The sequence below is a fragment of the Carettochelys insculpta genome, chromosome 6, assembly GCF_033958435.1.
Source record: "Carettochelys insculpta isolate YL-2023 chromosome 6, ASM3395843v1, whole genome shotgun sequence".
NCBI classification, from domain to species: Eukaryota; Metazoa; Chordata; order Testudines; family Carettochelyidae; genus Carettochelys; species Carettochelys insculpta.
Genome location: NC_134142.1, coordinates 127,205,403 through 127,224,428, shown reverse-complemented (window position 1 = coordinate 127,224,428; position 19,026 = coordinate 127,205,403). Strand labels below are relative to the sequence as shown.

The following is a 19,026-nucleotide window of genomic DNA, read 5'->3' as shown; positions in this document are numbered from 1 at the left end:
CCTATGGGTCTCTTCTTGTAGGTGGGCACTGGAGGGCCCCTGCTGTGGGGGCTGCTCTCAGGGTGGCAGTGGGTGGCCATGCCGTGGGGGCTGCTCTCGGGGGGGCAGTGGGGGCCCTGGCGTGGGGGCTCCTCCTGGGGGGGGCAGGGGGGACGCTGACAGCTGCCAGGTCAGGGGATACCCAGTGGGTCATCACCGGAAACTGCCTGTCATCTGGGAAGCACCGGAAACCACCTCGGGGGGGCCCCCGCTTCTGGGAACCAGCCCTGCCTCCCTCAGGTGGGGCCAGGGCTGGCCATGCCCCATATGCAAATCAGCCACCTGCCGTCCCTTGCTGCCCCCCGCAGGCCTCTGCTGAACTGGGGGCTGGGCTGTGCCCCACAGGTACCCCCAGTTGGGGGGCTGGGCTGGGCTGGGCTGGGGGCAGCGTGGGGGCTGAGCCGTGCCCCACAGGTATCCCCAGTTGGGGGGCTGGGCTGTGCTGTGCCCCACAGGTACCCCCAGTTGGGGGGCTGGGCTGGGCTGGGCTGGGGGCAGCGTGGGGGCTGAGCCATGTCCCACAGGTACCCCCAGTTGGGGGGCTGGGCTGGGGGCAGCACTCGCAGCTGATGGGTGGGTGAAGGAGGACACCACTGCCACGCGCTGGGGGGCCGAGTGCCTGGACCCCACCCAGAGGGGGCCTGCGTGTGCCCGGTCGCTGCCGGAGACGGGGGCGTCTCTCGGCCGAAGCTTCTGGGAAGCCGGGCGGGCGGGCGGTGAAACCCCCTTGGTTCCCCTTGGCCCCGGCACACGCCCGGCGCCAGTTTCCTTCGCTCAGCGCTTCCTGCCCACGTGGCCCCCCCACACCGCACCGCACCGCACCGCAGCTCAGCTGGGCCGGGGCCGGGGCAGGGCTGGGCTGGGGGCAGGACAGGGCACGGCCGGGCCGGCACGAGGGGCAGGGGCTGGCGGGGGGCACAGGCAGGGCCAGGCTGGTGGAGAGGGGCAGGGCCGTTGGGGGGCCGAGGCAGGGCTGGGCTGGCGCGAGGGGCAGGGCCGTTGGGGGGCAGAGGCAGGGCCGGGCCGGTGCGAGGGGCAGGGCCGTTGGGGGGCAGAGGAAGGGCCGGGCCGGTGCGAGGGGCAGGGCCGTTGGGGGGCAGAGGCAGGGCCGGGCCGGTGCGAGGGGCAGGGCCGTTGGGGGGCAGAGGCAGGGCCGGGCCGGTGCGAGGGGCAGGGCCGGGGGTGCCCAGCAGGTTTCTGTTTGCTCATCACCCTCTGACCCAACGCGTCAGTTTTGTGATCCCTGAAAACAGGAAGCGCCGAAAGCCCTGAAGATCCCTGGTGCAACCGCAGCCGGGGGGCGCCCGGCGCTCGGCCCTTACTGAAAACAGAAGCCCGGAGATTTCGGCGCGAGCGAAAATGAAACCGGCCGGGGCAATAAAAGCCCGGGGGGTCGGGAGCCGGACTCATCCACCGGGCACACGGACGGACGGACGGACGGACACATGGACAGCAGCCCTGGAATGCGGCTCTGTGGTGAGTGTGGCCATGGCCAGGCTCTGCGGCTGGGGAAACCGCATGGCCCAGCCGGCTGCGCCCGGGGCCGTGGGGCAGGGCCGGCCGGGGGGAGGGCTCGGCACGGCATGGCACGGCTGCGCCCGGGGCCGTGGGGCAGGGCCGGCCGGGGGGAGGGCTCGGCACGGCATGGCATGGCTGCGCCCGGGGCCGTGGGGCAGGGCCGGCCAGGGGGAGGGCTCGGCACAGCACGGCACGGCACGGCACGGCACGGCTGCTCCCGGGGCCATGGGGCAGGGCCGGCCGGGGGGAGGGCTCGGCTCGGCATGGCACGGCTCGGTTGCGCCCGGGGCCGTGGGGCACGGCCGGCCAGGGGGAGGGCTCGGCACAGCACGGCACGGCACGGCACGGCACGGCTGCTCCCGGGGCCATGGGGCAGGGCCGGCCGGGGGGAGGGCTCGGCACGGCATGGCACGGCTGCGCCTGGGGCCGTGGGGCAGGGCCGGCCAGGGGGAGGGCTCGGCTCGGCATGGCACGGCTCTGTTGCGCCTGGGGCTGTGGGGCACGGCCGGCCAGGGGGAGGGCTCGGCACAGCACGGCACGGCACGGCACGGCATGGCACGGCTGCTCCCGGGGCCATGGGGCAGGGCCAGCCAGGGGGAGGGCTCGGCACGGCACGGCACGGCTGCTCCCGGGGCCATGGGGCAGGGCCAGCCAGGGGGAGGGCTCGGCACGGCATGGCACGGCTGCTCCTGGGGCCGTGAGGCAGGGCTGGCCAGGGGGAGGGCTCGGCACGGCATGGCACGGCTGTGCCCGGGGCCGTGCGGCAGGGCCGGCCAGGGGGAGGGCTCGGCACGGCATGGCACGGCTCGGCTGCGCCTGGGGCCGTGGGGCACGGCTGGCCAGGGGGAGGGCTCGGCTCGGCTCGGCACAGCTCAGCTGGGATGCTCTCACACCTGGCACCGGCACATGTGCTACGGCACAGTCACCACGTGCTGCAGCGGCACCACTCACAGAATGAACCTCCCCAGATGGGCGACCCACAGCCTGTCCCTGCCTGAGCCCCACACGCCACCTAACCCCCAGCCTGGCCCTGCCTGAGCCCCACACGCCACCTGACCCACAGCCTGGCCCTGCCTGAGCCCCACATGCCCCACCCGACCCACAGCCCGGCCCTGCCTGAGCCCCACACACCCAACCCACAGCCTGTCCCTGCCTGAGCTCCACACGCCACCTGACCCACAGCCTGGCCCTGCCTGAGCCCCACATGCCCCACCCGACCCACAGCCCGGCCCTGCCTGAGCCCCACACGCCCGACCCACAGCCTGTCCCTGCCTGAGCCCCACACGCCTCACCCGACCCACAGCCCGGCCCTGCCTGAGCCGCACACGCCCGACCCACAGCCTGTCCCTGCCTGAGCCCCACACGCCCCACCCGACCCACACCCCGGCCTTGGATGAGCCCCACACGCCCCATCCCGACCCACAGCCCGGCCCTGCCTGAGCCCCACACACTCGACCCACAGCCTGTCCCTGCCTGAGCCCCACACGCCCCACCCGACCCACACCCCGGCCTTGGATGAGCCCCACACGCCCCATCCCGACCCACAGCCCGGCCCTGCCTGAGCCCCACACACTCGACCCACAGCCTGTCCCTGCCTGAGCCCCACACGCGCCACCCGACCCACAGCCTGTCCCTGCCTGAGCCCCACACGCGCCACCCGACCCACACCCTGGCCCTGCCTGAGCCCCACACGCCCGACCTGACCCACAGCCCGGCCCTGCCTGAGCCCCACACGCCACCTGACCCACAGCCTGGCCCTGCCTGAGCCCCACACGCCTCACCCGACCCACAGCCTGGCCCTGCCTGAGCCCCACATGCCCCACCCGACCCACAGCCCGGCCCTGCCTGAGCCCCACACGCCCGACCCACAGCCTGTCCCTGCCTGAGCCCCACACGCCCCACCCGACCCACACCCCGGCCTTGCATGAGCCCCGCACGCCCCACCCGACCCACAGCCCGGCCCTGCCTGAGCCCCACACGCCCGACCCACAGCCTGTCCCTGCCTGAGCCCCACACGCCCCACCCGACCCACACCCCGGCCTTGCATGAGCCCCACACGCCCCTCCCGACCCACAGCCCGGCCCTGCCTGAGCCGCACACGCCCGACCCACAGCCTGTCCCTGCCTGAGCCCCACACGCCCCACCCGACCCACAGCCCGGCCCTGTCTGAGCCCCACATGCCTCACCTGACACACAGCCTGGCCCTGCCTGAGCCCCACACACTCGACCCACAGCCTGTCCCTGCCTGAGCCCCACACGCCCCACCCGACCCACAGCCCGGCCCTGTCTGAGCCCCACATGCCTCACCTGACACACAGCCTGGCCCTGCCTGAGCCCCACACGTGCCACCTGACCCACAGCCTGGCCCTGCCTGAGCCCCACACGCCCCACCCGACCCACACCCTGGCCCTGCCTGAGCCCCACACGCCCGACCCGACCCACAGCCCGGCCCTGCCTGAGCCCCACACGCCACCTGACCCACAGCCTGGCCCTGCCTGAGCCCCACACGCCTCACCCGACCCACAGCCTGGCCCTGCCTGAACCCCACATGCCCCACCTGACCCACAGCCCGGCCCTGCCTGAGCCCCACACGCCCGACCCACAGCCTGTCCCTGCCTGAGCCCCACACGTCCCACCCGACCCACACCCCGGCCTTGCATGAGCCCCACACGCCCCACCCGACCCACAGCCCGGCCCTGCCTGAGCCCCACACGCCACCTGACCCACAGCCTGGCCCTGCCTGAGCCCCACATGCCCCACCCGACCCACAGCCCGGCCCTGCCTGAGCCCCACACGCCCCACCCGACCCACACCCCGGCCTTGCATGAGCCCCACACGCCCCACCCGACCCACAGCCCGGCCCTGCCTGAGCCGCACACGCCCGACCCACAGCCTGTCCCTGCCTGAGCCCCACACGCCCCATCCCGACCCACAGCCCGGCCCTGCCTGAGCCCCACACGCCCCACCCGACCCACAGCCCGGCCCTGTCTGAGCCCCACATGCCCCACCTGACACACAGCCTGTCCCTGCCTGAGCCCCACACGCGCCACCTGACCCACAGCCTGGCCCTGCCTGAGCCCCACACGCCCCACCCGACCCACACCCTGGCCCTGCCTGAGCCCCACACGCCCGACCCGACCCACAGCCCGGCCCTGCCTGAGCCCCACACGCCCCACCCGACCCACAGCCCGGCCCTGCCTGAGCCCCACACACTCGACCCACAGCCTGTCCCTGCCTGAGCCCCACACGCCCCACCCGACCCACAGCCCGGCCCTGTCTGAGCCCCACATGCCTCACCTGACACACAGCCTGGCCCTGCCTGAGCCCCACACACTCGACCCACAGCCTGTCCCTGCCTGAGCCCCACACGCGCCACCTGACCCACAGCCTGTCCCTGCCTGAGCCCCACACGCCCCACCCGACCCACACCCTGGCCCTGCCTGAGCCCCACACGCCCGACCCGACCCACAGCCCGGCCCTGCCTGAGCCCCACACGCCCGACCCGACCCACAGCCCGGCCCTGCCTGAGCCCCACATGCCCCACCCGACCCACAGCCCGGCCCTGCCTGAGCCCCACACGCCACCTGACCCACAGCCTGGCCCTGCCTGAGCCCCACACGCCTCACCCGACCCACAGCCTGGCCCTGCCTGAACCCCACATGCCCCACCTGACCCACAGCCCGGCCCTGCCTGAGCCCCACACGCCCGACCCACAGCCTGTCCCTGCCTGAGCCCCACACGTCCCACCCGACCCACACCCCGGCCTTGCATGAGCCCCACACGCCCCACCCGACCCACAGCCCGGCCCTGCCTGAGCCCCACACGCCACCTGACCCACAGCCTGGCCCTGCCTGAGCCCCACATGCCCCACCCGACCCACAGCCCGGCCCTGCCTGAGCCCCACACGCCCCACCCGACCCACACCCCGGCCTTGCATGAGCCCCACACGCCCCACCCGACCCACAGCCCGGCCCTGCCTGAGCCGCACACGCCCGACCCACAGCCTGTCCCTGCCTGAGCCCCACACGCCCCACCTGACCCACACCCCGGCCTTGCATGAGCCCCACACGCCCCACCCGACCCACAGCCCGGCCCTGCCTGAGCCGCATACGCCCGACCCACAGCCTGTCCCTGCCTGAGCCCCACACGCCCCATCCCGACCCACAGCCCGGCCCTGTCTGAGCCCCACATGCCCCACCTGACACACAGCCTGGCCCTGCCTGAGCCCCACACACTCGACCCACAGCCTGTCCCTGCCTGAGCCCCACACGCGCCACCTGACCCACAGCCTGGCCCTGCCTGAGCCCCACACGCCCCACCCGACCCACACCCTGGCCCTGCCTGAGCCCCACACGCCCGACCCGACCCACAGCCCAGCCCTGCCTGAGCCCCACACGCCCCACCCGACCCACAGCCCGGCCCTGCCTGAGCCCCACACGCCACCTGACCCACAGCCTGGCCCTGCCTGAGCCCCACACCACGCCTCACCCGACCCACAGCCTGGCCCTGCCTGAACCCCACATGCCCCACCTGACCCACAGCCCGGCCCTGCCTGAGCCCCACACGCCCCACCCGACCCACAGCCCGGCCCTGTCTGAGCCCCACACGCCTCACCCGACCCACAGCCCGGCCCTGTCTGAGCCCCTCACGCCTGATCCACAGCCTTGCCCTGCCTGAGCCCCACACGCCTGACCCACAGCCCAGCCCTGCCTGAGCCCCACACACTCCGCCTGACCCACAGCCCAGCCCTGCCTGAGCCCCACACACTCTGCCCGACCCACAGCCCAGCCCTGCCTGAGCCCCACACGCCCCACCCGACCCACAACCCGGCCCTGCCTGAGCCCCACACGCCCCACCTGACCCACAGCCCGGCCCTGCATGAGCCCCACACGCCCCACCCGACACACATCCCAGCCCTGCCTGGGCCCCACACGCCCAACCCGATCCACAGCCCAGCCCTGCCTGAGCCCCACACGCCCCCCCTGACACACAGCCCGGCCCTGCCTGAGCCCCACACGTCCGACCCGACTCACAGCCTGGCCCTGCCTGAGCCCCGCCTGAGCCCCACACGCCGCACCCGACCCACAGCCCGGCCCTGCCTGAGCCCCACACGCCCCACCCGACCCACAGCCCAGCCCTGCCTGAGCCCCACACACCCCACCCGACCCACAGCCCAGCCCTGCCTGAGCCCCACACGCCCCACCCGACCCACAGCCCGGCCCTGCCTGAGCCCCACATGCCCGACCCGACCCACAGCCCGGCCCTGCCTGAGCCCCGCACGCCCCACCCAACACACAGCCCAGCCCTGCCTGAGCCCCACACGCCCCACCCGACACACAGCCCGGCCCTGCCTGAGCCCCACACCGCCCGACCCACAGCCTGTCCCTGCCTGACCCCCACACACCCGACCCACATCCCTGGCAACTCGCCCTGCCTGAGCCCAGCCCTGTCCTTCACGCATGACCCACAGCCCCGGCGGCCTGGCCCAGCTACTGCGTGACTGGCACCCGCAGGGCTTGGCCCCCGCTGACACCTGCTCTCTCTCTCAGGGCTGACCCTGCTGCTGCAAGCGGTGCTGGGCTCCCGGCTTCTGGGGGTCCCCGTAGCTGGGCCAGGCCCCCGCTGCGCCTGGGGGATGCGCTCGGAGTTCGGGAACAGCGTCAAACTCGCAAGGAAGCTCCTGGCAGAGACGAAAATCGTCACACGGCGCTTTGTACGTGGGGCACACGGGGACCCTCCCCCGGCGCTGGGCCCGGCCGTGGCGGGAAGGGGGGCTGGGCACACGGGGCCCCTCCCCCAGCGCTGGGCTCTGGCGTGGGGGGAAGGGGGGCTGGGCACACGGGGACCCTCCCCCAGCGCTGGGCTCTGGCGTGGGGGGAAGGGGGGCTGGGCACATGGGGACCCTCCCCCGGCGCTGGGCCCAGCTGTGGGGGGAAGGGGGGCTGGGTACACGGGGATCCTCCCCCGGACCTGGGCTCAGGCGTGGGGGGCAGGGGGGCTGGGCACATGGGGCCCCTCCCCCAGCACTGGGCTCAGGTGTAGGGGGAAGGGGGGCTGGGCACATGGGGCCCCTCCCCCAGCGCTGGGCTCTGGCGTGGGGGGAAGTGGGGCTGGGCACACGGGGACCCTCCCCCAGCGCTGGGCTCTGGCGTGGGGGGAAGGGGGGGCTGGGCACATGGAGCCCCTCCCCCGGCACTGGGCCCGGCCGTGGGGGGAAGGGGGGCTGGGCACATGGGGCCCCTCCCGCAGCACTGGGCTCAGGTGTAGGGGGAAGGGGGGCTGGGCACATGCGGCCCCTCCCCCGGCGCTGGGCTCTGGCGTGGGGGGAAGCGGGGCTGGGCACAGAGGGACCCTCCCCCGGCGCTGGGCCCGGCCGTGGGGGGAAGGGGGGCTGGGGACATGGGGCCCCTCCCCCGGCGCTGGGCTCAGGAGTTGGGGGAAGGGGGGCTGGGTACACGGGGACCCTCCCCCGGCGCTGGGCTCCGGCGTGGGGGGAAGGGAGGCTGGGCACAGAGGGACCCTCCCACGGCACTGGGCCCAGCCGTGGGGGGCAGGGGGACTGGGCACACGGGGACCCTCCCCCGGCGCTGGGCCCGGCTGTGGGGGGCAGGGGGACTGGGCACACGGGGACCCTCCCCCGGCACTGGGCCCAGCCGTGGGGGGCAGGGGGACTGGGCACACGGGGACCCTCCCCCGGCGCTGGGCCCGGCTGTGGGGGGCAGGGGGACTGGGCACACGGGGACCCTCCCCCGGCGCTGGGCCCGGCTGTGGGGGGCAGGGGGACTGGGCACACGGGGACCCTCCCCCGGCGCTGGGCCCGGCTGTGGGGGGCAGGGGGACTGGGCACACGGGGACCCTCCCCCGGCGCTGGGCTCCGGCGTGGGGGGAAGGGAGGCTGGGCACAGAGGGACCCTCCCCCGGCGCTGGGCCCGGCTGTGGGGGGCAGGGGGACTGGGCACACGGGGACCCTCCCCCGGCGCTGGGCCCGGCTGTGGGGGGCAGGGGGGCTGGGCACACGGGGACCCTCCCCCGGTGCTGGGCCCGGCCGTGGGGGGAAGGGGGGCTGGGGACATGGGGCCCCTCCCCCGGCGCTGGGCTCAGGAGTTGGGGGAAGGGGGGCTGGGTACACGGGGACCCTCCCCCGGCGCTGGGCTCCGGCGTGGGGGGAAGGGAGGCTGGGCACAGAGGGACCCTCCCACGGCGCTGGGCCCGGCCGTGGGGGGCAGGGGGACTGGGCACACGGGGACCCTCCCCCGGCGCTGGGCCCGGCTGTGGGGGGCAGGGGGACTGGGCACACGGGGCCCCTCCCCCGGCGCTGGGCCCGGCTGTGGGGGGCAGGGGGACTGGGCACACGGGGACCCTCCCCCGGCGCTGGGCCCGGCTGTGGGGGGCAGGGGGACTGGGCACACGGGGACCCTCCCCCGGCGCTGGGCCCGGCCGTGGGGGGAAGGGGGGGCTGGGTACACGGGGACCCTCCCCCGGCGCTGGGCTCCGGCGTGGGGGGCAGGGGGACTGGGCACACGGGGACCCTCCCCCGGCGCTGGGCCCGGCTGTGGGGGGCAGGGGGGCTGGGCACACGGGGACCCTCCCCCGGTGCTGGGCCCGGCCGTGGGGGGAAGGGGGGCTGGGGACATGGGGCCCCTCCCCCGGCGCTGGGCTCAGGAGTTGGGGGAAGGGGGGCTGGGTACACGGGGACCCTCCCCCGGCGCTGGGCTCCGGCGTGGGGGGAAGGGAGGCTGGGCACAGAGGGACCCTCCCACGGCGCTGGGCCCGGCCGTGGGGGGCAGGGGGACTGGGCACACGGGGACCCTCCCCCGGCGCTGGGCCCGGCTGTGGGGGGCAGGGGGGCTGGGCACACGGGGACCCTCCCCCGGTGCTGGGCCCGGCTGTGGGGGGCAGGGGGACTGGGCACACGGGGACCCTCCCCCGGCACTGGGCTCTGGCGTGGGGGGAAGGGGGACTGGGCACACGGGGACCCTCCCCCGGCGCTGGGCCCGGCTGTGGGGGGCAGGGGGACTGGGCACACGGGGACCCTCCCCCGGCGCTGGGCCCGGCTGTGGGGGGCAGGGGGGCTGGGCACACGGGGACCCTCCCCCGGCACTGGGCCCAGCCGTGGGGGGCAGGGGGGTTGGGCACACGGGGACCCTCCCCCGGCACTGGGCCCAGCCGTGGGGGGCAGGGGGGCTGGGCACACGGGGACCCTCCCCCGGCACTGGGCCCGGCCGTGGGGGGCAGGGGGACTGGGCACACGGGGACCCTCCCCCGGCGCTGGGCCCGGCTGTGGGGGGCAGGGGGCTGGGCACACGGGGACCCTCCCCCGGCGCTGGGCCCGGCTGTGGGGGGAAGGGGGGACTGGGCACACGGGGACCCTCCCCCGGCGCTGGGCCCGGCTGTGGGGGGCAGGGGGACTGGGCACACGGGGACCCTCCCCCGGCGCTGGGCCCGGCTGTGGGGGGCAGGGGGACTGGGCACACGGGGACCCTCCCCCGGCGCTGGGCCCGGCCGTGGGGGGCAGGGGGGCTGGGCACACGGGGACCCTCCCCCGGCGCTGGGCCCGGCTGTGGGGGGCAGGGGGACTGGGCACACGGGGACCCTCCCCCGGCGCTGGGCCCGGCCGTGGGGGGCAGGGGGGCTGGGCACACGGGGACCCTCCCCCGGCACTGGGCCCAGCCGTGGGGGGCAGGGGGGTTGGGCACACGGGGACCCTCCCCCGGCACTGGGCCCAGCCGTGGGGGGCAGGGGGACTGGGCACACGGGGACCCTCCCCCGGCGCTGGGCCCGGCTGTGGGGGGCAGGGGGACTGGGCACACGGGGACCCTCCCCCGGCGCTGGGCCCGGCCGTGGGGGGCAGGGGGCTGGGCACACGGGGACCCTCCCCCGGCGCTGGGCCCGGCTGTGGGGGGCAGGGGACTGGGCACACGGGGCCCCTCCCCCGGCGCTGGGCTCCGGCTGTGGGGGGCAGGGGGACTGGGCACACGGGGCCCCTCCCCCGGCGCTGGGCCCGGCTGTGGGGGGCAGGGGGACTGGGCACACGGGGACCCTCCCCCGGCGCTGGGCCCGGCTGTGGGGGGCAGGGGGGCTGGGCACACGGGGCCCCTCCCCCGGCGCTGGGCCCGGCTGTGGGGGGCAGGGGGACTGGGCACACGGGGACCCTCCCCCGGCGCTGGGCCCGGCTGTGGGGGGCAGGGGGGCTGGGCACACGGGGACCCTCCCCCGGCGCTGGGCCCGGCCGTGGGGGGCAGGGGGCTGGGCACACGGGGACCCTCCCCCGGCGCTGGGCCCGGCTGTGGGGGGCAGGGGGACTGGGCACACGGGGACCCTCCCCCGGCGCTGGGCCCGGCTGTGGGGGGCAGGGGGACTGGGCACACGGGGACCCTCCCCCGGCGCTGGGCCCGGCTGTGGGGGGCAGGGGGGCTGGGCACACGGGGCCCCTCCCCCGGCGCTGGGCCCGGCTGTGGGGGGCAGGGGGACTGGGCACACGGGGCCCCTCCCCCGGCGCTGGGCCCGGCCGTGGGGGGCAGGGGGGCTGGGCACACGGGGACCCTCCCCCGGCGCTGGGCCCGGCTGTGGGGGGCAGGGGGACTGGGCACACGGGGACCCTCCCCCGGCGCTGGGCCCGGCTGTGGGGGGCAGGGGGACTGGGCACACGGGGCCCCTCCCCCGGCGCTGGGCCCGGATGCCTGGGTTCACAGTCTGCCCCCCCAGGTGTCGGAGCGCCTGGCTGGCGCCAAGCTGCCCTTCCTGCCTAGCCCCGGGCTCCTGCCGCCCATCAGCCTGAGAGCCCAAACGTGGCTGGCGCTGCCGGTGAGCCCGGGGGTGCTGGGGTTGGGGGCCAGGCCATGCAAGCGGGTTCCCAGTAGTGGGGACCAATGGGAGCGGGGGAGGGCAGCGGGGGCAGTGGGGGGCAGTGGGAGGGCAGCGGGGGGTGTGTGGGGGGAGGTAGGGGGCATGGGGGGCAGTGGGGGAGGGCAGTGGGGGGGCAGCGGGGGGAGGTTGGTGGGGTCAGTGGGGGCTGCAGGGGGAGGCTGGTGGGGGCACGGGGGGCAGTGGGGGGAGGCGGGGGCAGTGGGGGGCATGGGGGCGCGGGGGACAGCGGGGGAGGGCAGTGGGGGGGCAGCGGGGGGAGGTTGGTGGGGGCAGTGGGGGGCGTGGGGGGCAGCGGGGGAGGGCAATGGGGGTAGTGGGGCGCAGCGGGGGGCTGCAGGGGGGCACGGGGGGAGGGCAGTGGGGGGAGGCGGGGGGAGGTTGGTGGGGTCAGTGGGGGCTGCAGGGGGGCAGTGGGGGGCACGAGGGGCCGCCAGCCGTGACCCGCTCTGCGCCCCCAGGCGGTGCAGCGGCTGCTCGCCATGAGGCAGGCGCTGGGCGTGTTCCGGGCTCACCTGGCGGTTGTGGGGCGCAGGGAGCAGGAGACGGGGGGCCCCCACCTGGCGCAGGCGCTGGAGGACATTGGGCTGGACCTGCGGGACCTGGCCCATCACATTGACTACCAGGTGAGGGCTGGGGGGCGCTGGGGCAACCAGTGCCCTGGGAACAGGTCCCGCTGGGCGACTGGGCCCAGGGGGGTGAATGGGCGGGTGCAGCCGGGGCAGGACAGGGGGAGGTGTTGGGGGAATGGGGACGGGGGGCAGTATCGGGGGGATTGGGCGGGTGCAGCCCGGGGGGGACGGGGGGCACTGATGGGGGGATTGGGCGGGTGCAACCAGGGGGGACGGGGGGCGGTGTCAGGGGAATGGGGACGGGGGGCAGTATCGGGGGGATTGGGCGGGTGCAGCTGGGGGGGACAGGGGGCACTGATGGGGGACGGGTGCAGCTGGGGGGATCGGGCGGGTGCAGCCGGGGGGACGGGGGGCAGTGTCGGGGGAATGGGGACGGGGGGCAGTATCGGGGGGATTGGGCGGGTGCAGCTGGGGGGGACAGGGGGCACTGATGGGGGACGGGTGCAGCTGGGGGGATCGGGCGGGTGCAGCCGGGGGACGGGGGGCACTGATGGGGGACGGGGGGCGGGTGCAGCTGGGGGGATCGGGCGGGTGCAGCCGGGGGGCGGGGGGCACTGATGGGGGACGGGGGGGCGGGTGCAGCTGGGGGGATCGGGCGGGTGCAGCCGGGGGGACGGGGGGCGGGTGCAGCTGGGGGGATCGGGCGGGTGCAGCCGGGGGGCGGGGGGCACTGATGGGGGACGGGGGGCGGGTGCAGCTGGGGGGATCGGGCGGGTGCAGCCGGGGGGACGGGGGGCACTGATGGGGGACGGGGGGCGGGTGCAGCTGGGGGGATCGGGCGGGTGCAGCCGGGGGGACGGGGGGCACTGATGGGGGACGGGGGGCGGGTGCAGCCGGGGGGGACGGGGGGCACTGATGGGGGACGGGGGGTGGGTGCAGCTGGGGGGATCGGGCGGGTGCAGCCGGGGGGCGGGGGCCAGTCTCGGGGGGATTGGGCGGCGGTGCCCGGGGCCATGACTCACTCTCCCTCCCCTCAGCTGCAGGGCTGCGGGCCCCCCGCCCCGCCGCCCCCCGCCGGCGCCCCGGGCCCCACGGCACGCCAGCGACTGGACCAAGCGGCTGGAGTCCTACCTGCTCCTGCGCGCCACGGAGGCCTTCCTGGGCCGCGTCGTCCGGGAGTTCACACTGCTGCACCGGGCAGCCCCCCACAGCGCCCCACACTGACCCTGGCGCCCACTGCCGTGCCCCACGCCAGGCAGGACCCACGGCCAGGCCCCTGCTCCCCTCCCTGTGCTGGAGGGGACCCAGGAGTCCGGGCTCCCGGCAGTTCCTCTTAAGTTATTCCCGCGGGCGTCGGTCTATTTATTGTGCTGCTATTTATTGCAAACAAACCCCAGGTTATTTATTTTCATAACCACCTGCCTGAGGCCCTGTCTTACCGCCACAGCGCGGAGGGGCAGCGAGGGGAGCCGGGGAGGGCGGGAGCCCGGACTCCTGGGTTCTCTCCTCGCGGCGGGAGGGCCGTGCACCCGGCGAGTGGAGCCCGGGAGGGCGGGAGCCCGGACTCCTGGGTTCTCTCCTCGCGGCGGGAGGGCCGTGCACCCGGCGAGTGGAGCCCGGGAGGGCGGGAGCCCGGACTCCTGGGTTCTCTCGGCCCGGGTTGTGAGTCAGCAACGGGGTTCCTGGCCCTGCTGGCCACTGGGAGAGCCCGAGCCCCTGCTCTCCCTGGCGTGGTTCCCGTAGGCCCCAGGGCGCCCGCCGTGGGCGTCATGTTCTGTCGCTGGGGGCTGGGTCCCACCAGAGCCACGTGCGGCGGGACCCCGGTCGGGTTGCAGGCGGCCTGGCGTCCCGTGGCCCTGCAGGGTCCCCGGGCAGCACGGGACGGGCACCGAGCACAGCCCCCCGGCCCGGGCTCAGGCCTCTCTCTGGACAGCTGCTCCCCGGTCTGGCGCCTCCTGCCTCGGGCAGCTCACTGGGGCGGGGGCCTGCGCAGACGGGAGTTCAGCTCCGCCATCATGTGGGGGTGGGCAAGGCCGAAGCTGTGGGGCACAGAGAGCGGGCGGCTGTGAGGGGTGTGACCGGCAGGAGCAAGAGAACCCAGGAGTCCGGCCCTCACCCCGCCCCCGCCTGCCCACTCCCCGCCCCCGCCGGGAGAACCCAGGAGTCTGGCTCCCAGCCCCGCCCCCGCCTGCCCACTCCCCACCCCCACTGGGAGAACCCAGGAGTCCGGCTCCCAGCCCCGCCCCCGCCTGCCCACTCCCCACCCCTGCCGGGAGAACCCAGGAGTCCGGCTCCCAGCCCCGCCCCCACCTGCCCACTCCCCACCCCCACTGGGAGAACCCAGGAGTCCGGCTCCCGCCCCATCCCCGCCGGGAGAACCCAGGAGTCCGGCCCTCACCCCGCCCCCGCCTGCCCACTCCCCACCCCCGCCGGGAGAACCCAGGAGTCCGGCTCCCAGCCCCGCTTACCCAGCATGCTGTGGGAGCTGCCTCCTTGAGGGCTCTGAGCATGGGGGCGGGGAGTCCCGTGGGGGGTCTGCCTCTGGAGGGGGCTGCGGCTCCCCGGGGGGTCTGCGGGCTCTGAGGCTGGGGGCCTTGCGCACCGACCCCTTCCTCCGCAGCAGCACCCGACTCCTCTGGGCGCTCACGTCCAGCGGGCAGCCCTGCGGGAGGAGACATCGGGGCGCTGGGTGGGGTCTGGCCCCACTCCGAGTGCCCTGCCCTGCCCCCCGCCCCACCCCCGCAGGGCCCCAGCACTCACCTGGCCAGGCTCCGGCAGGGGAACGCGGGTGCCGTCTGGGTGCTCAGGCTGGGGGGCAGGGCCAAAGGGGGGCTGGACCTCTGAGCCCTCCCCATGGCAGCTGCTGGCCCCCTGCAGACTCTCCTGCCCCCAGGCCCCTCCCTGGGTGCTCGTCCCATGGCCTCCCTCCCCCCTGCTCCATGGGGCCCCCTAGTGGGCAGCTGCCCCCCCCAGAGTGCCCCTCCTCTCCCCCGCAGACCCTTCCCCAGGCACTGAGGCCCCCTTCCAGCCCCACCTCACCCCATGCTCCCTGGGTCTGCAGCTGGGGGCTGCCCTCCCTGGGCTGCCCCAACTCCCCCTCCCACCTTGCCTCCCCCACCTGCGCCAGCTCCCCCTCCCCCGCCTGCATTAGTTCCCCCTCCCCCACTAGATCCCCCTCTCCCCTTGTCACCCCCACCCCCACCTGCACCAGCTCCCCCTCCCCCCTTGTCTCCTCCACCTGCACCAGCTTCCCCTCCCCCTTTGTCTGCTCCACCCCCACCTGCACCAGCTCCCCCTCCCCCCTTGTCTCCTCCACCTGCACCAGCTTCCCCTGCCCCTTTGTCTGCTCCACCCCCACCTGCACCAGCTCCTCCTCCCCCCTTGTCTCCTCCACCCCCACCTGCGCCAGCTCCTCCTTCCCCCTTGTCTCCCCCACCTGCACCAGCTTCCCCTCCCGCTTTGTCTCCTCCACCCCCTCCCACACCAGCTCCCCCTCTCCCCTTGTCACTCCCACCCCTACCTGCACCAGCTCCCCCTCCCCCCTTGTCTCCCCCACCTGCACCAGCTCCCCCTCCTCCCTTGTCTCCTCCACCCCCACCTGCGCCAGCTCCCCCTCCCACACCTGCATTAGTTCCCCCTCCCACACCAGCTCCCCCTCTCCCCTTGTCACTCCCACCCCTACCTGCACCAGCTCCCCCTCCCCCCTTGTCTCCCCCACCTGCACCAGCTTCCCCTCCCCCTTTGTCTGCTCCACCCCCACCTGCACCAGCTCCTCCTCCTCCCTTGTCTCCTCCACCCCCACCTGCGCCAGCTCCCCCTCCCACACCTGCATTAGTTCCCCCTCCCACACCAGCTCCCCCTCTCCCCTTGTCACTCCCACCCCTACCTGCGCCAGCTCCCCCTCCCCCACCTGCATTAGTTCCCCCTCCCACACCAGCTCCCCCTCTCCCCTTGTCACTCCCACCCCTACCTGCACCAGCTCCCCCTCCTCCCTTGTCTCCTCCACCCCCACCTGCGCCAGCTCCCCCTCCCACACCTGCATTAGTTCCCCCTCCCACACCAGCTCCCCCTCTCCCCTTGTCACTCCCACCCCTACCTGCACCAGCTCCCCCTCCCCCCTTGTCTCCCCCACCTGCACCAGCTTCCCCTCCCCCTTTGTCTGCTCCACCCCCACCTGCACCAGCTCCCCCTCCTCCCTTGTCTCCTCCACCCCCACCTGCGCCAGCTCCCCCTCCCACACCTGCATTAGTTCCCCCTCCCACACCAGCTCCCCCTCTCCCCTTGTCACTCCCACCCCTACCTGCGCCAGCTCCCCCTCCCCCACCTGCATTAGTTCCCCCTCCCACACCAGCTCCCCCTCTCCCCTTGTCACTCCCACCCCTACCTGCACCAGCTCCCCCTCCCCCCTTGTCTCCCCCACCTGCACCAGCTTCCCCTCCCCCCTTGTCTCCTCCACTCCCACCTGCGCCAGCTCCTCCTCCCCCTTTGTCTCCTCCACCCCCACCTGCATGATCTCCCCCTCCCCCGCCTGCATTAGTTCCCCCTCCCACACCAGCCCCCCCTCCCACACTAGATCCCCCTCTCCCCTTGTCACCCCCTCCTGCACCAGCTCCCCCTCCCCTACTACATCCCCCTCTCCCCTTGTCACCCCCACCCCTACTGGCACCAGCTCCCCCTCCCCTACTACATCCCCCTCTCCCCTTGTCACCCCCACCCCTACTGGCACCAGCCCCCCCTCCCCGACTACATCCCCCTCTCCCCTTGTCACCCCCACCCCTAGTGGCACCAGCCCCCCCTCCCCTACTACATCCCCCTCTCCCCTTGTCTCCCCCTCCCCCACCCCTGTTAGCTCCCCCTCCCCCACCACCTGCACCAGCTCACCCTCCACCGCCTGTGTTAGTTCCCCCTCCCACACCAGCTCCCCCTCCACCCTTGCCTCCCCCACCCCCACCCGCATCAACTCCCCCTCCCCCATCCATGTTAGTTCCCCCTTCCCCCTTGTCTCCTCCCCACTCCTCTGTACACCCATCTCCTGCTCTCTGACCCCAAAGGGCTCCCCCTGCCCAGGACACCCCCCTCCCTTCCTTTCCTCACTGCTGCACCCCTCCTCTTCCCCATCCGAGGTACTGCCCCCTTTGGGCCCCACAGCCGTGTTCCCCTCCTTTGTGGGGGCCCCCAGCTGTGGGCTGCTGCCCCAGGAACCCCCCACTCCCTGCCCCTCGCCTGTCTGGGTCCCCCCTGCCCCAGCCCGGCTCCCCCTGGAGCCCCCCTCCCCAGCCCCCTCCTCCCCGAGTGAGTGGCTCCCACGGGCCCCCGGTGACACCCCCTCCTCTCTTGCTCCCTGGCGTCCTGGCACGGGGCAGCTCTCCTGGCCCCACTTGGGTCCCTGTGCCTCCAGCCAGACGCTGCCAGCCCCAGGGCCCCCCTCCTCGCCCCCATGGGTCCTTCCCTGGAGCCCCTGTCCCATGCTGGCATGTGCCCCCAAGGCTGGCTGCTCCCCAGCTCTGGGCTCCAGGCTCACAGCCCCTGGCCCTGTGGGGAGAGAAGCAGGGTGGTGAGCTACTTAACCCCAGCCCCTACCACCCCTTGGCCCCCTTCTCTGCTGCCCCCCAGCCCTGCCACCCCGACGTTCCTGCCCCCAGGGCACAGCCCAACCCCACTCACGCGAGCCCAGGGGGGTGTCCAGGTCGGCCATCGCCTGAGGGGTAGCATCCTGGGCATGGAGGGGCGCCTGCGGGGACAGCCAGCAGTGAGGAGGGGCCCAGCCCAGTGGGAACACGCCCCAGGCACTGCCCCCCACGCACCTGCAGAGCCACGCACCCAGCAGGGTCCCGCAGCGCCCCCGGCGTGTCCGTCCTGTGGGTGAGAAAGGGGGGTGAGGCCTGCCTGGTCGGACCCACCTCCCTGCCCTAGCGCAGTGCTCAGAGGGGCTGTGTGCCCCTCCCTGGCCTCTTCTGAACATGGGCTGCCTCAGTGTCCCCTGTTACTGATGGGGAGGGAATGTGATCGGCCAGCCCCCTCCAGGGTAGGCTGGACCCGAGCGGCTGCCTGACCGGCTCCGGCTCCGGCTCCGGCTTGGGGGCCAGGGCCTGAACCAGGAGCCCCCAGCTGGACGGTCCCATGCTGGCAGGGGCCCAACAGCAGCCCTGCACCCTGGTGTGCCTGGTCAGGGGCCACAGGCCCCACCCCAGCCCTTTGCTTACCCCCGATGCTCAGGGGCTCCTGCCCCAGGGCCGCCCACAGGCTCCTGCTCTGGGGGCATGGAGGGGTCCGGCCCTCTGCTTCTCTGCTGTGGCTCAGCGCCCGGGTGTGCCTGCTCCCCCAGGAGGTAGCCGGAGAAGGCGTAGACGTAACCCTGGGGGAAGGCGCGAGGCTGAGTGGGGCTGGCCCCAGCCTGTGCCCCCAGCCCCACCCAGCCCCATCCCCAGCGCTGCTGGGGCCCTCACCAGAGCCCCCCGCAGCAGGCGGTGCAGCCCTGGGAGGTGCTGCTGAAGCAACTCCATGGGGCTGAGCTGAGGGGTGGCTGCAGCTTCCCCTGGGCTGGGGAAGGGAAGTGAGCTGTGGTCACCTCCTGGCGCCTGTCCCCGCCCTGCGCCCACCCCCCGGCTTCCGCCTGCCCCCCACCTACCCCTCACCTTTTGCCCTCCCTGTCCCCGCCCCTCAGGCCTTCCACCCATCCCCCACCCTGCGCCTGCCCCCCACCCTCTGCCTCCCGGTGCCTGCTCCCCACCTTCTGCCTGCCCCCCTTTGCACCCGCCCCACCCCCCGCTCTGCTCCCAGCCATGACTCAGGCCCTGGTGTAAGAGCTGGGGCAGGGACAGAGCTGGCGGAAACTGTGGGTTTGTGGCCAGGACAAGGCAGCAGATGAAAAACAAGTCCCCCCTCCCCCAATGCAGCCTCCTCTCCCGCTCCCACTGCCCCCCCAATCCTGCTGCAGCTCAGCTGCCCAGTAACTGCCCCAGCTGGACTCTGCTCTGGGCCCTTGGATTTATACTGGTCCCAACGGGCCCGTACTGGGCACCTGCGATAGGAC

General features: G+C 74.8%; 2 protein-coding genes across 2 annotated transcripts; one reads left to right on the top strand and one right to left on the bottom strand.

The window, feature by feature from the left end:
* Positions 1 to 1,112: 1,112 nt before the first annotated feature.
* IL27 (interleukin 27) lies at positions 1,113 to 13,358 on the top strand. The gene is made up of 5 exons (XM_074996127.1): positions 1,113 to 1,515; positions 7,107 to 7,270; positions 11,263 to 11,361; positions 11,883 to 12,047; positions 13,031 to 13,358. Exons 1-5 carry the CDS (start codon positions 1,485 to 1,487, stop codon positions 13,328 to 13,330), a joined length of 759 nt encoding a protein of 252 aa, XP_074852228.1. The 5' UTR covers positions 1,113 to 1,484; the 3' UTR covers positions 13,331 to 13,358.
* An 11-nt stretch (positions 13,359 to 13,369) lies between these two features.
* On the bottom strand, positions 13,370 to 18,516 carry APOBR (apolipoprotein B receptor). The gene is made up of 8 exons (XM_074998638.1): positions 18,440 to 18,516; positions 18,197 to 18,348; positions 17,798 to 17,849; positions 17,658 to 17,724; positions 17,305 to 17,525; positions 14,754 to 14,942; positions 14,462 to 14,655; positions 13,370 to 14,032 (listed from the first exon to the last, which is right to left on the bottom strand). Exons 1-8 carry the CDS (start codon positions 18,494 to 18,496, stop codon positions 13,963 to 13,965), a joined length of 1,002 nt encoding a protein of 333 aa, XP_074854739.1. The 5' UTR covers positions 18,497 to 18,516; the 3' UTR covers positions 13,370 to 13,962.
* Positions 18,517 to 19,026: the final 510 nt, after the last annotated feature.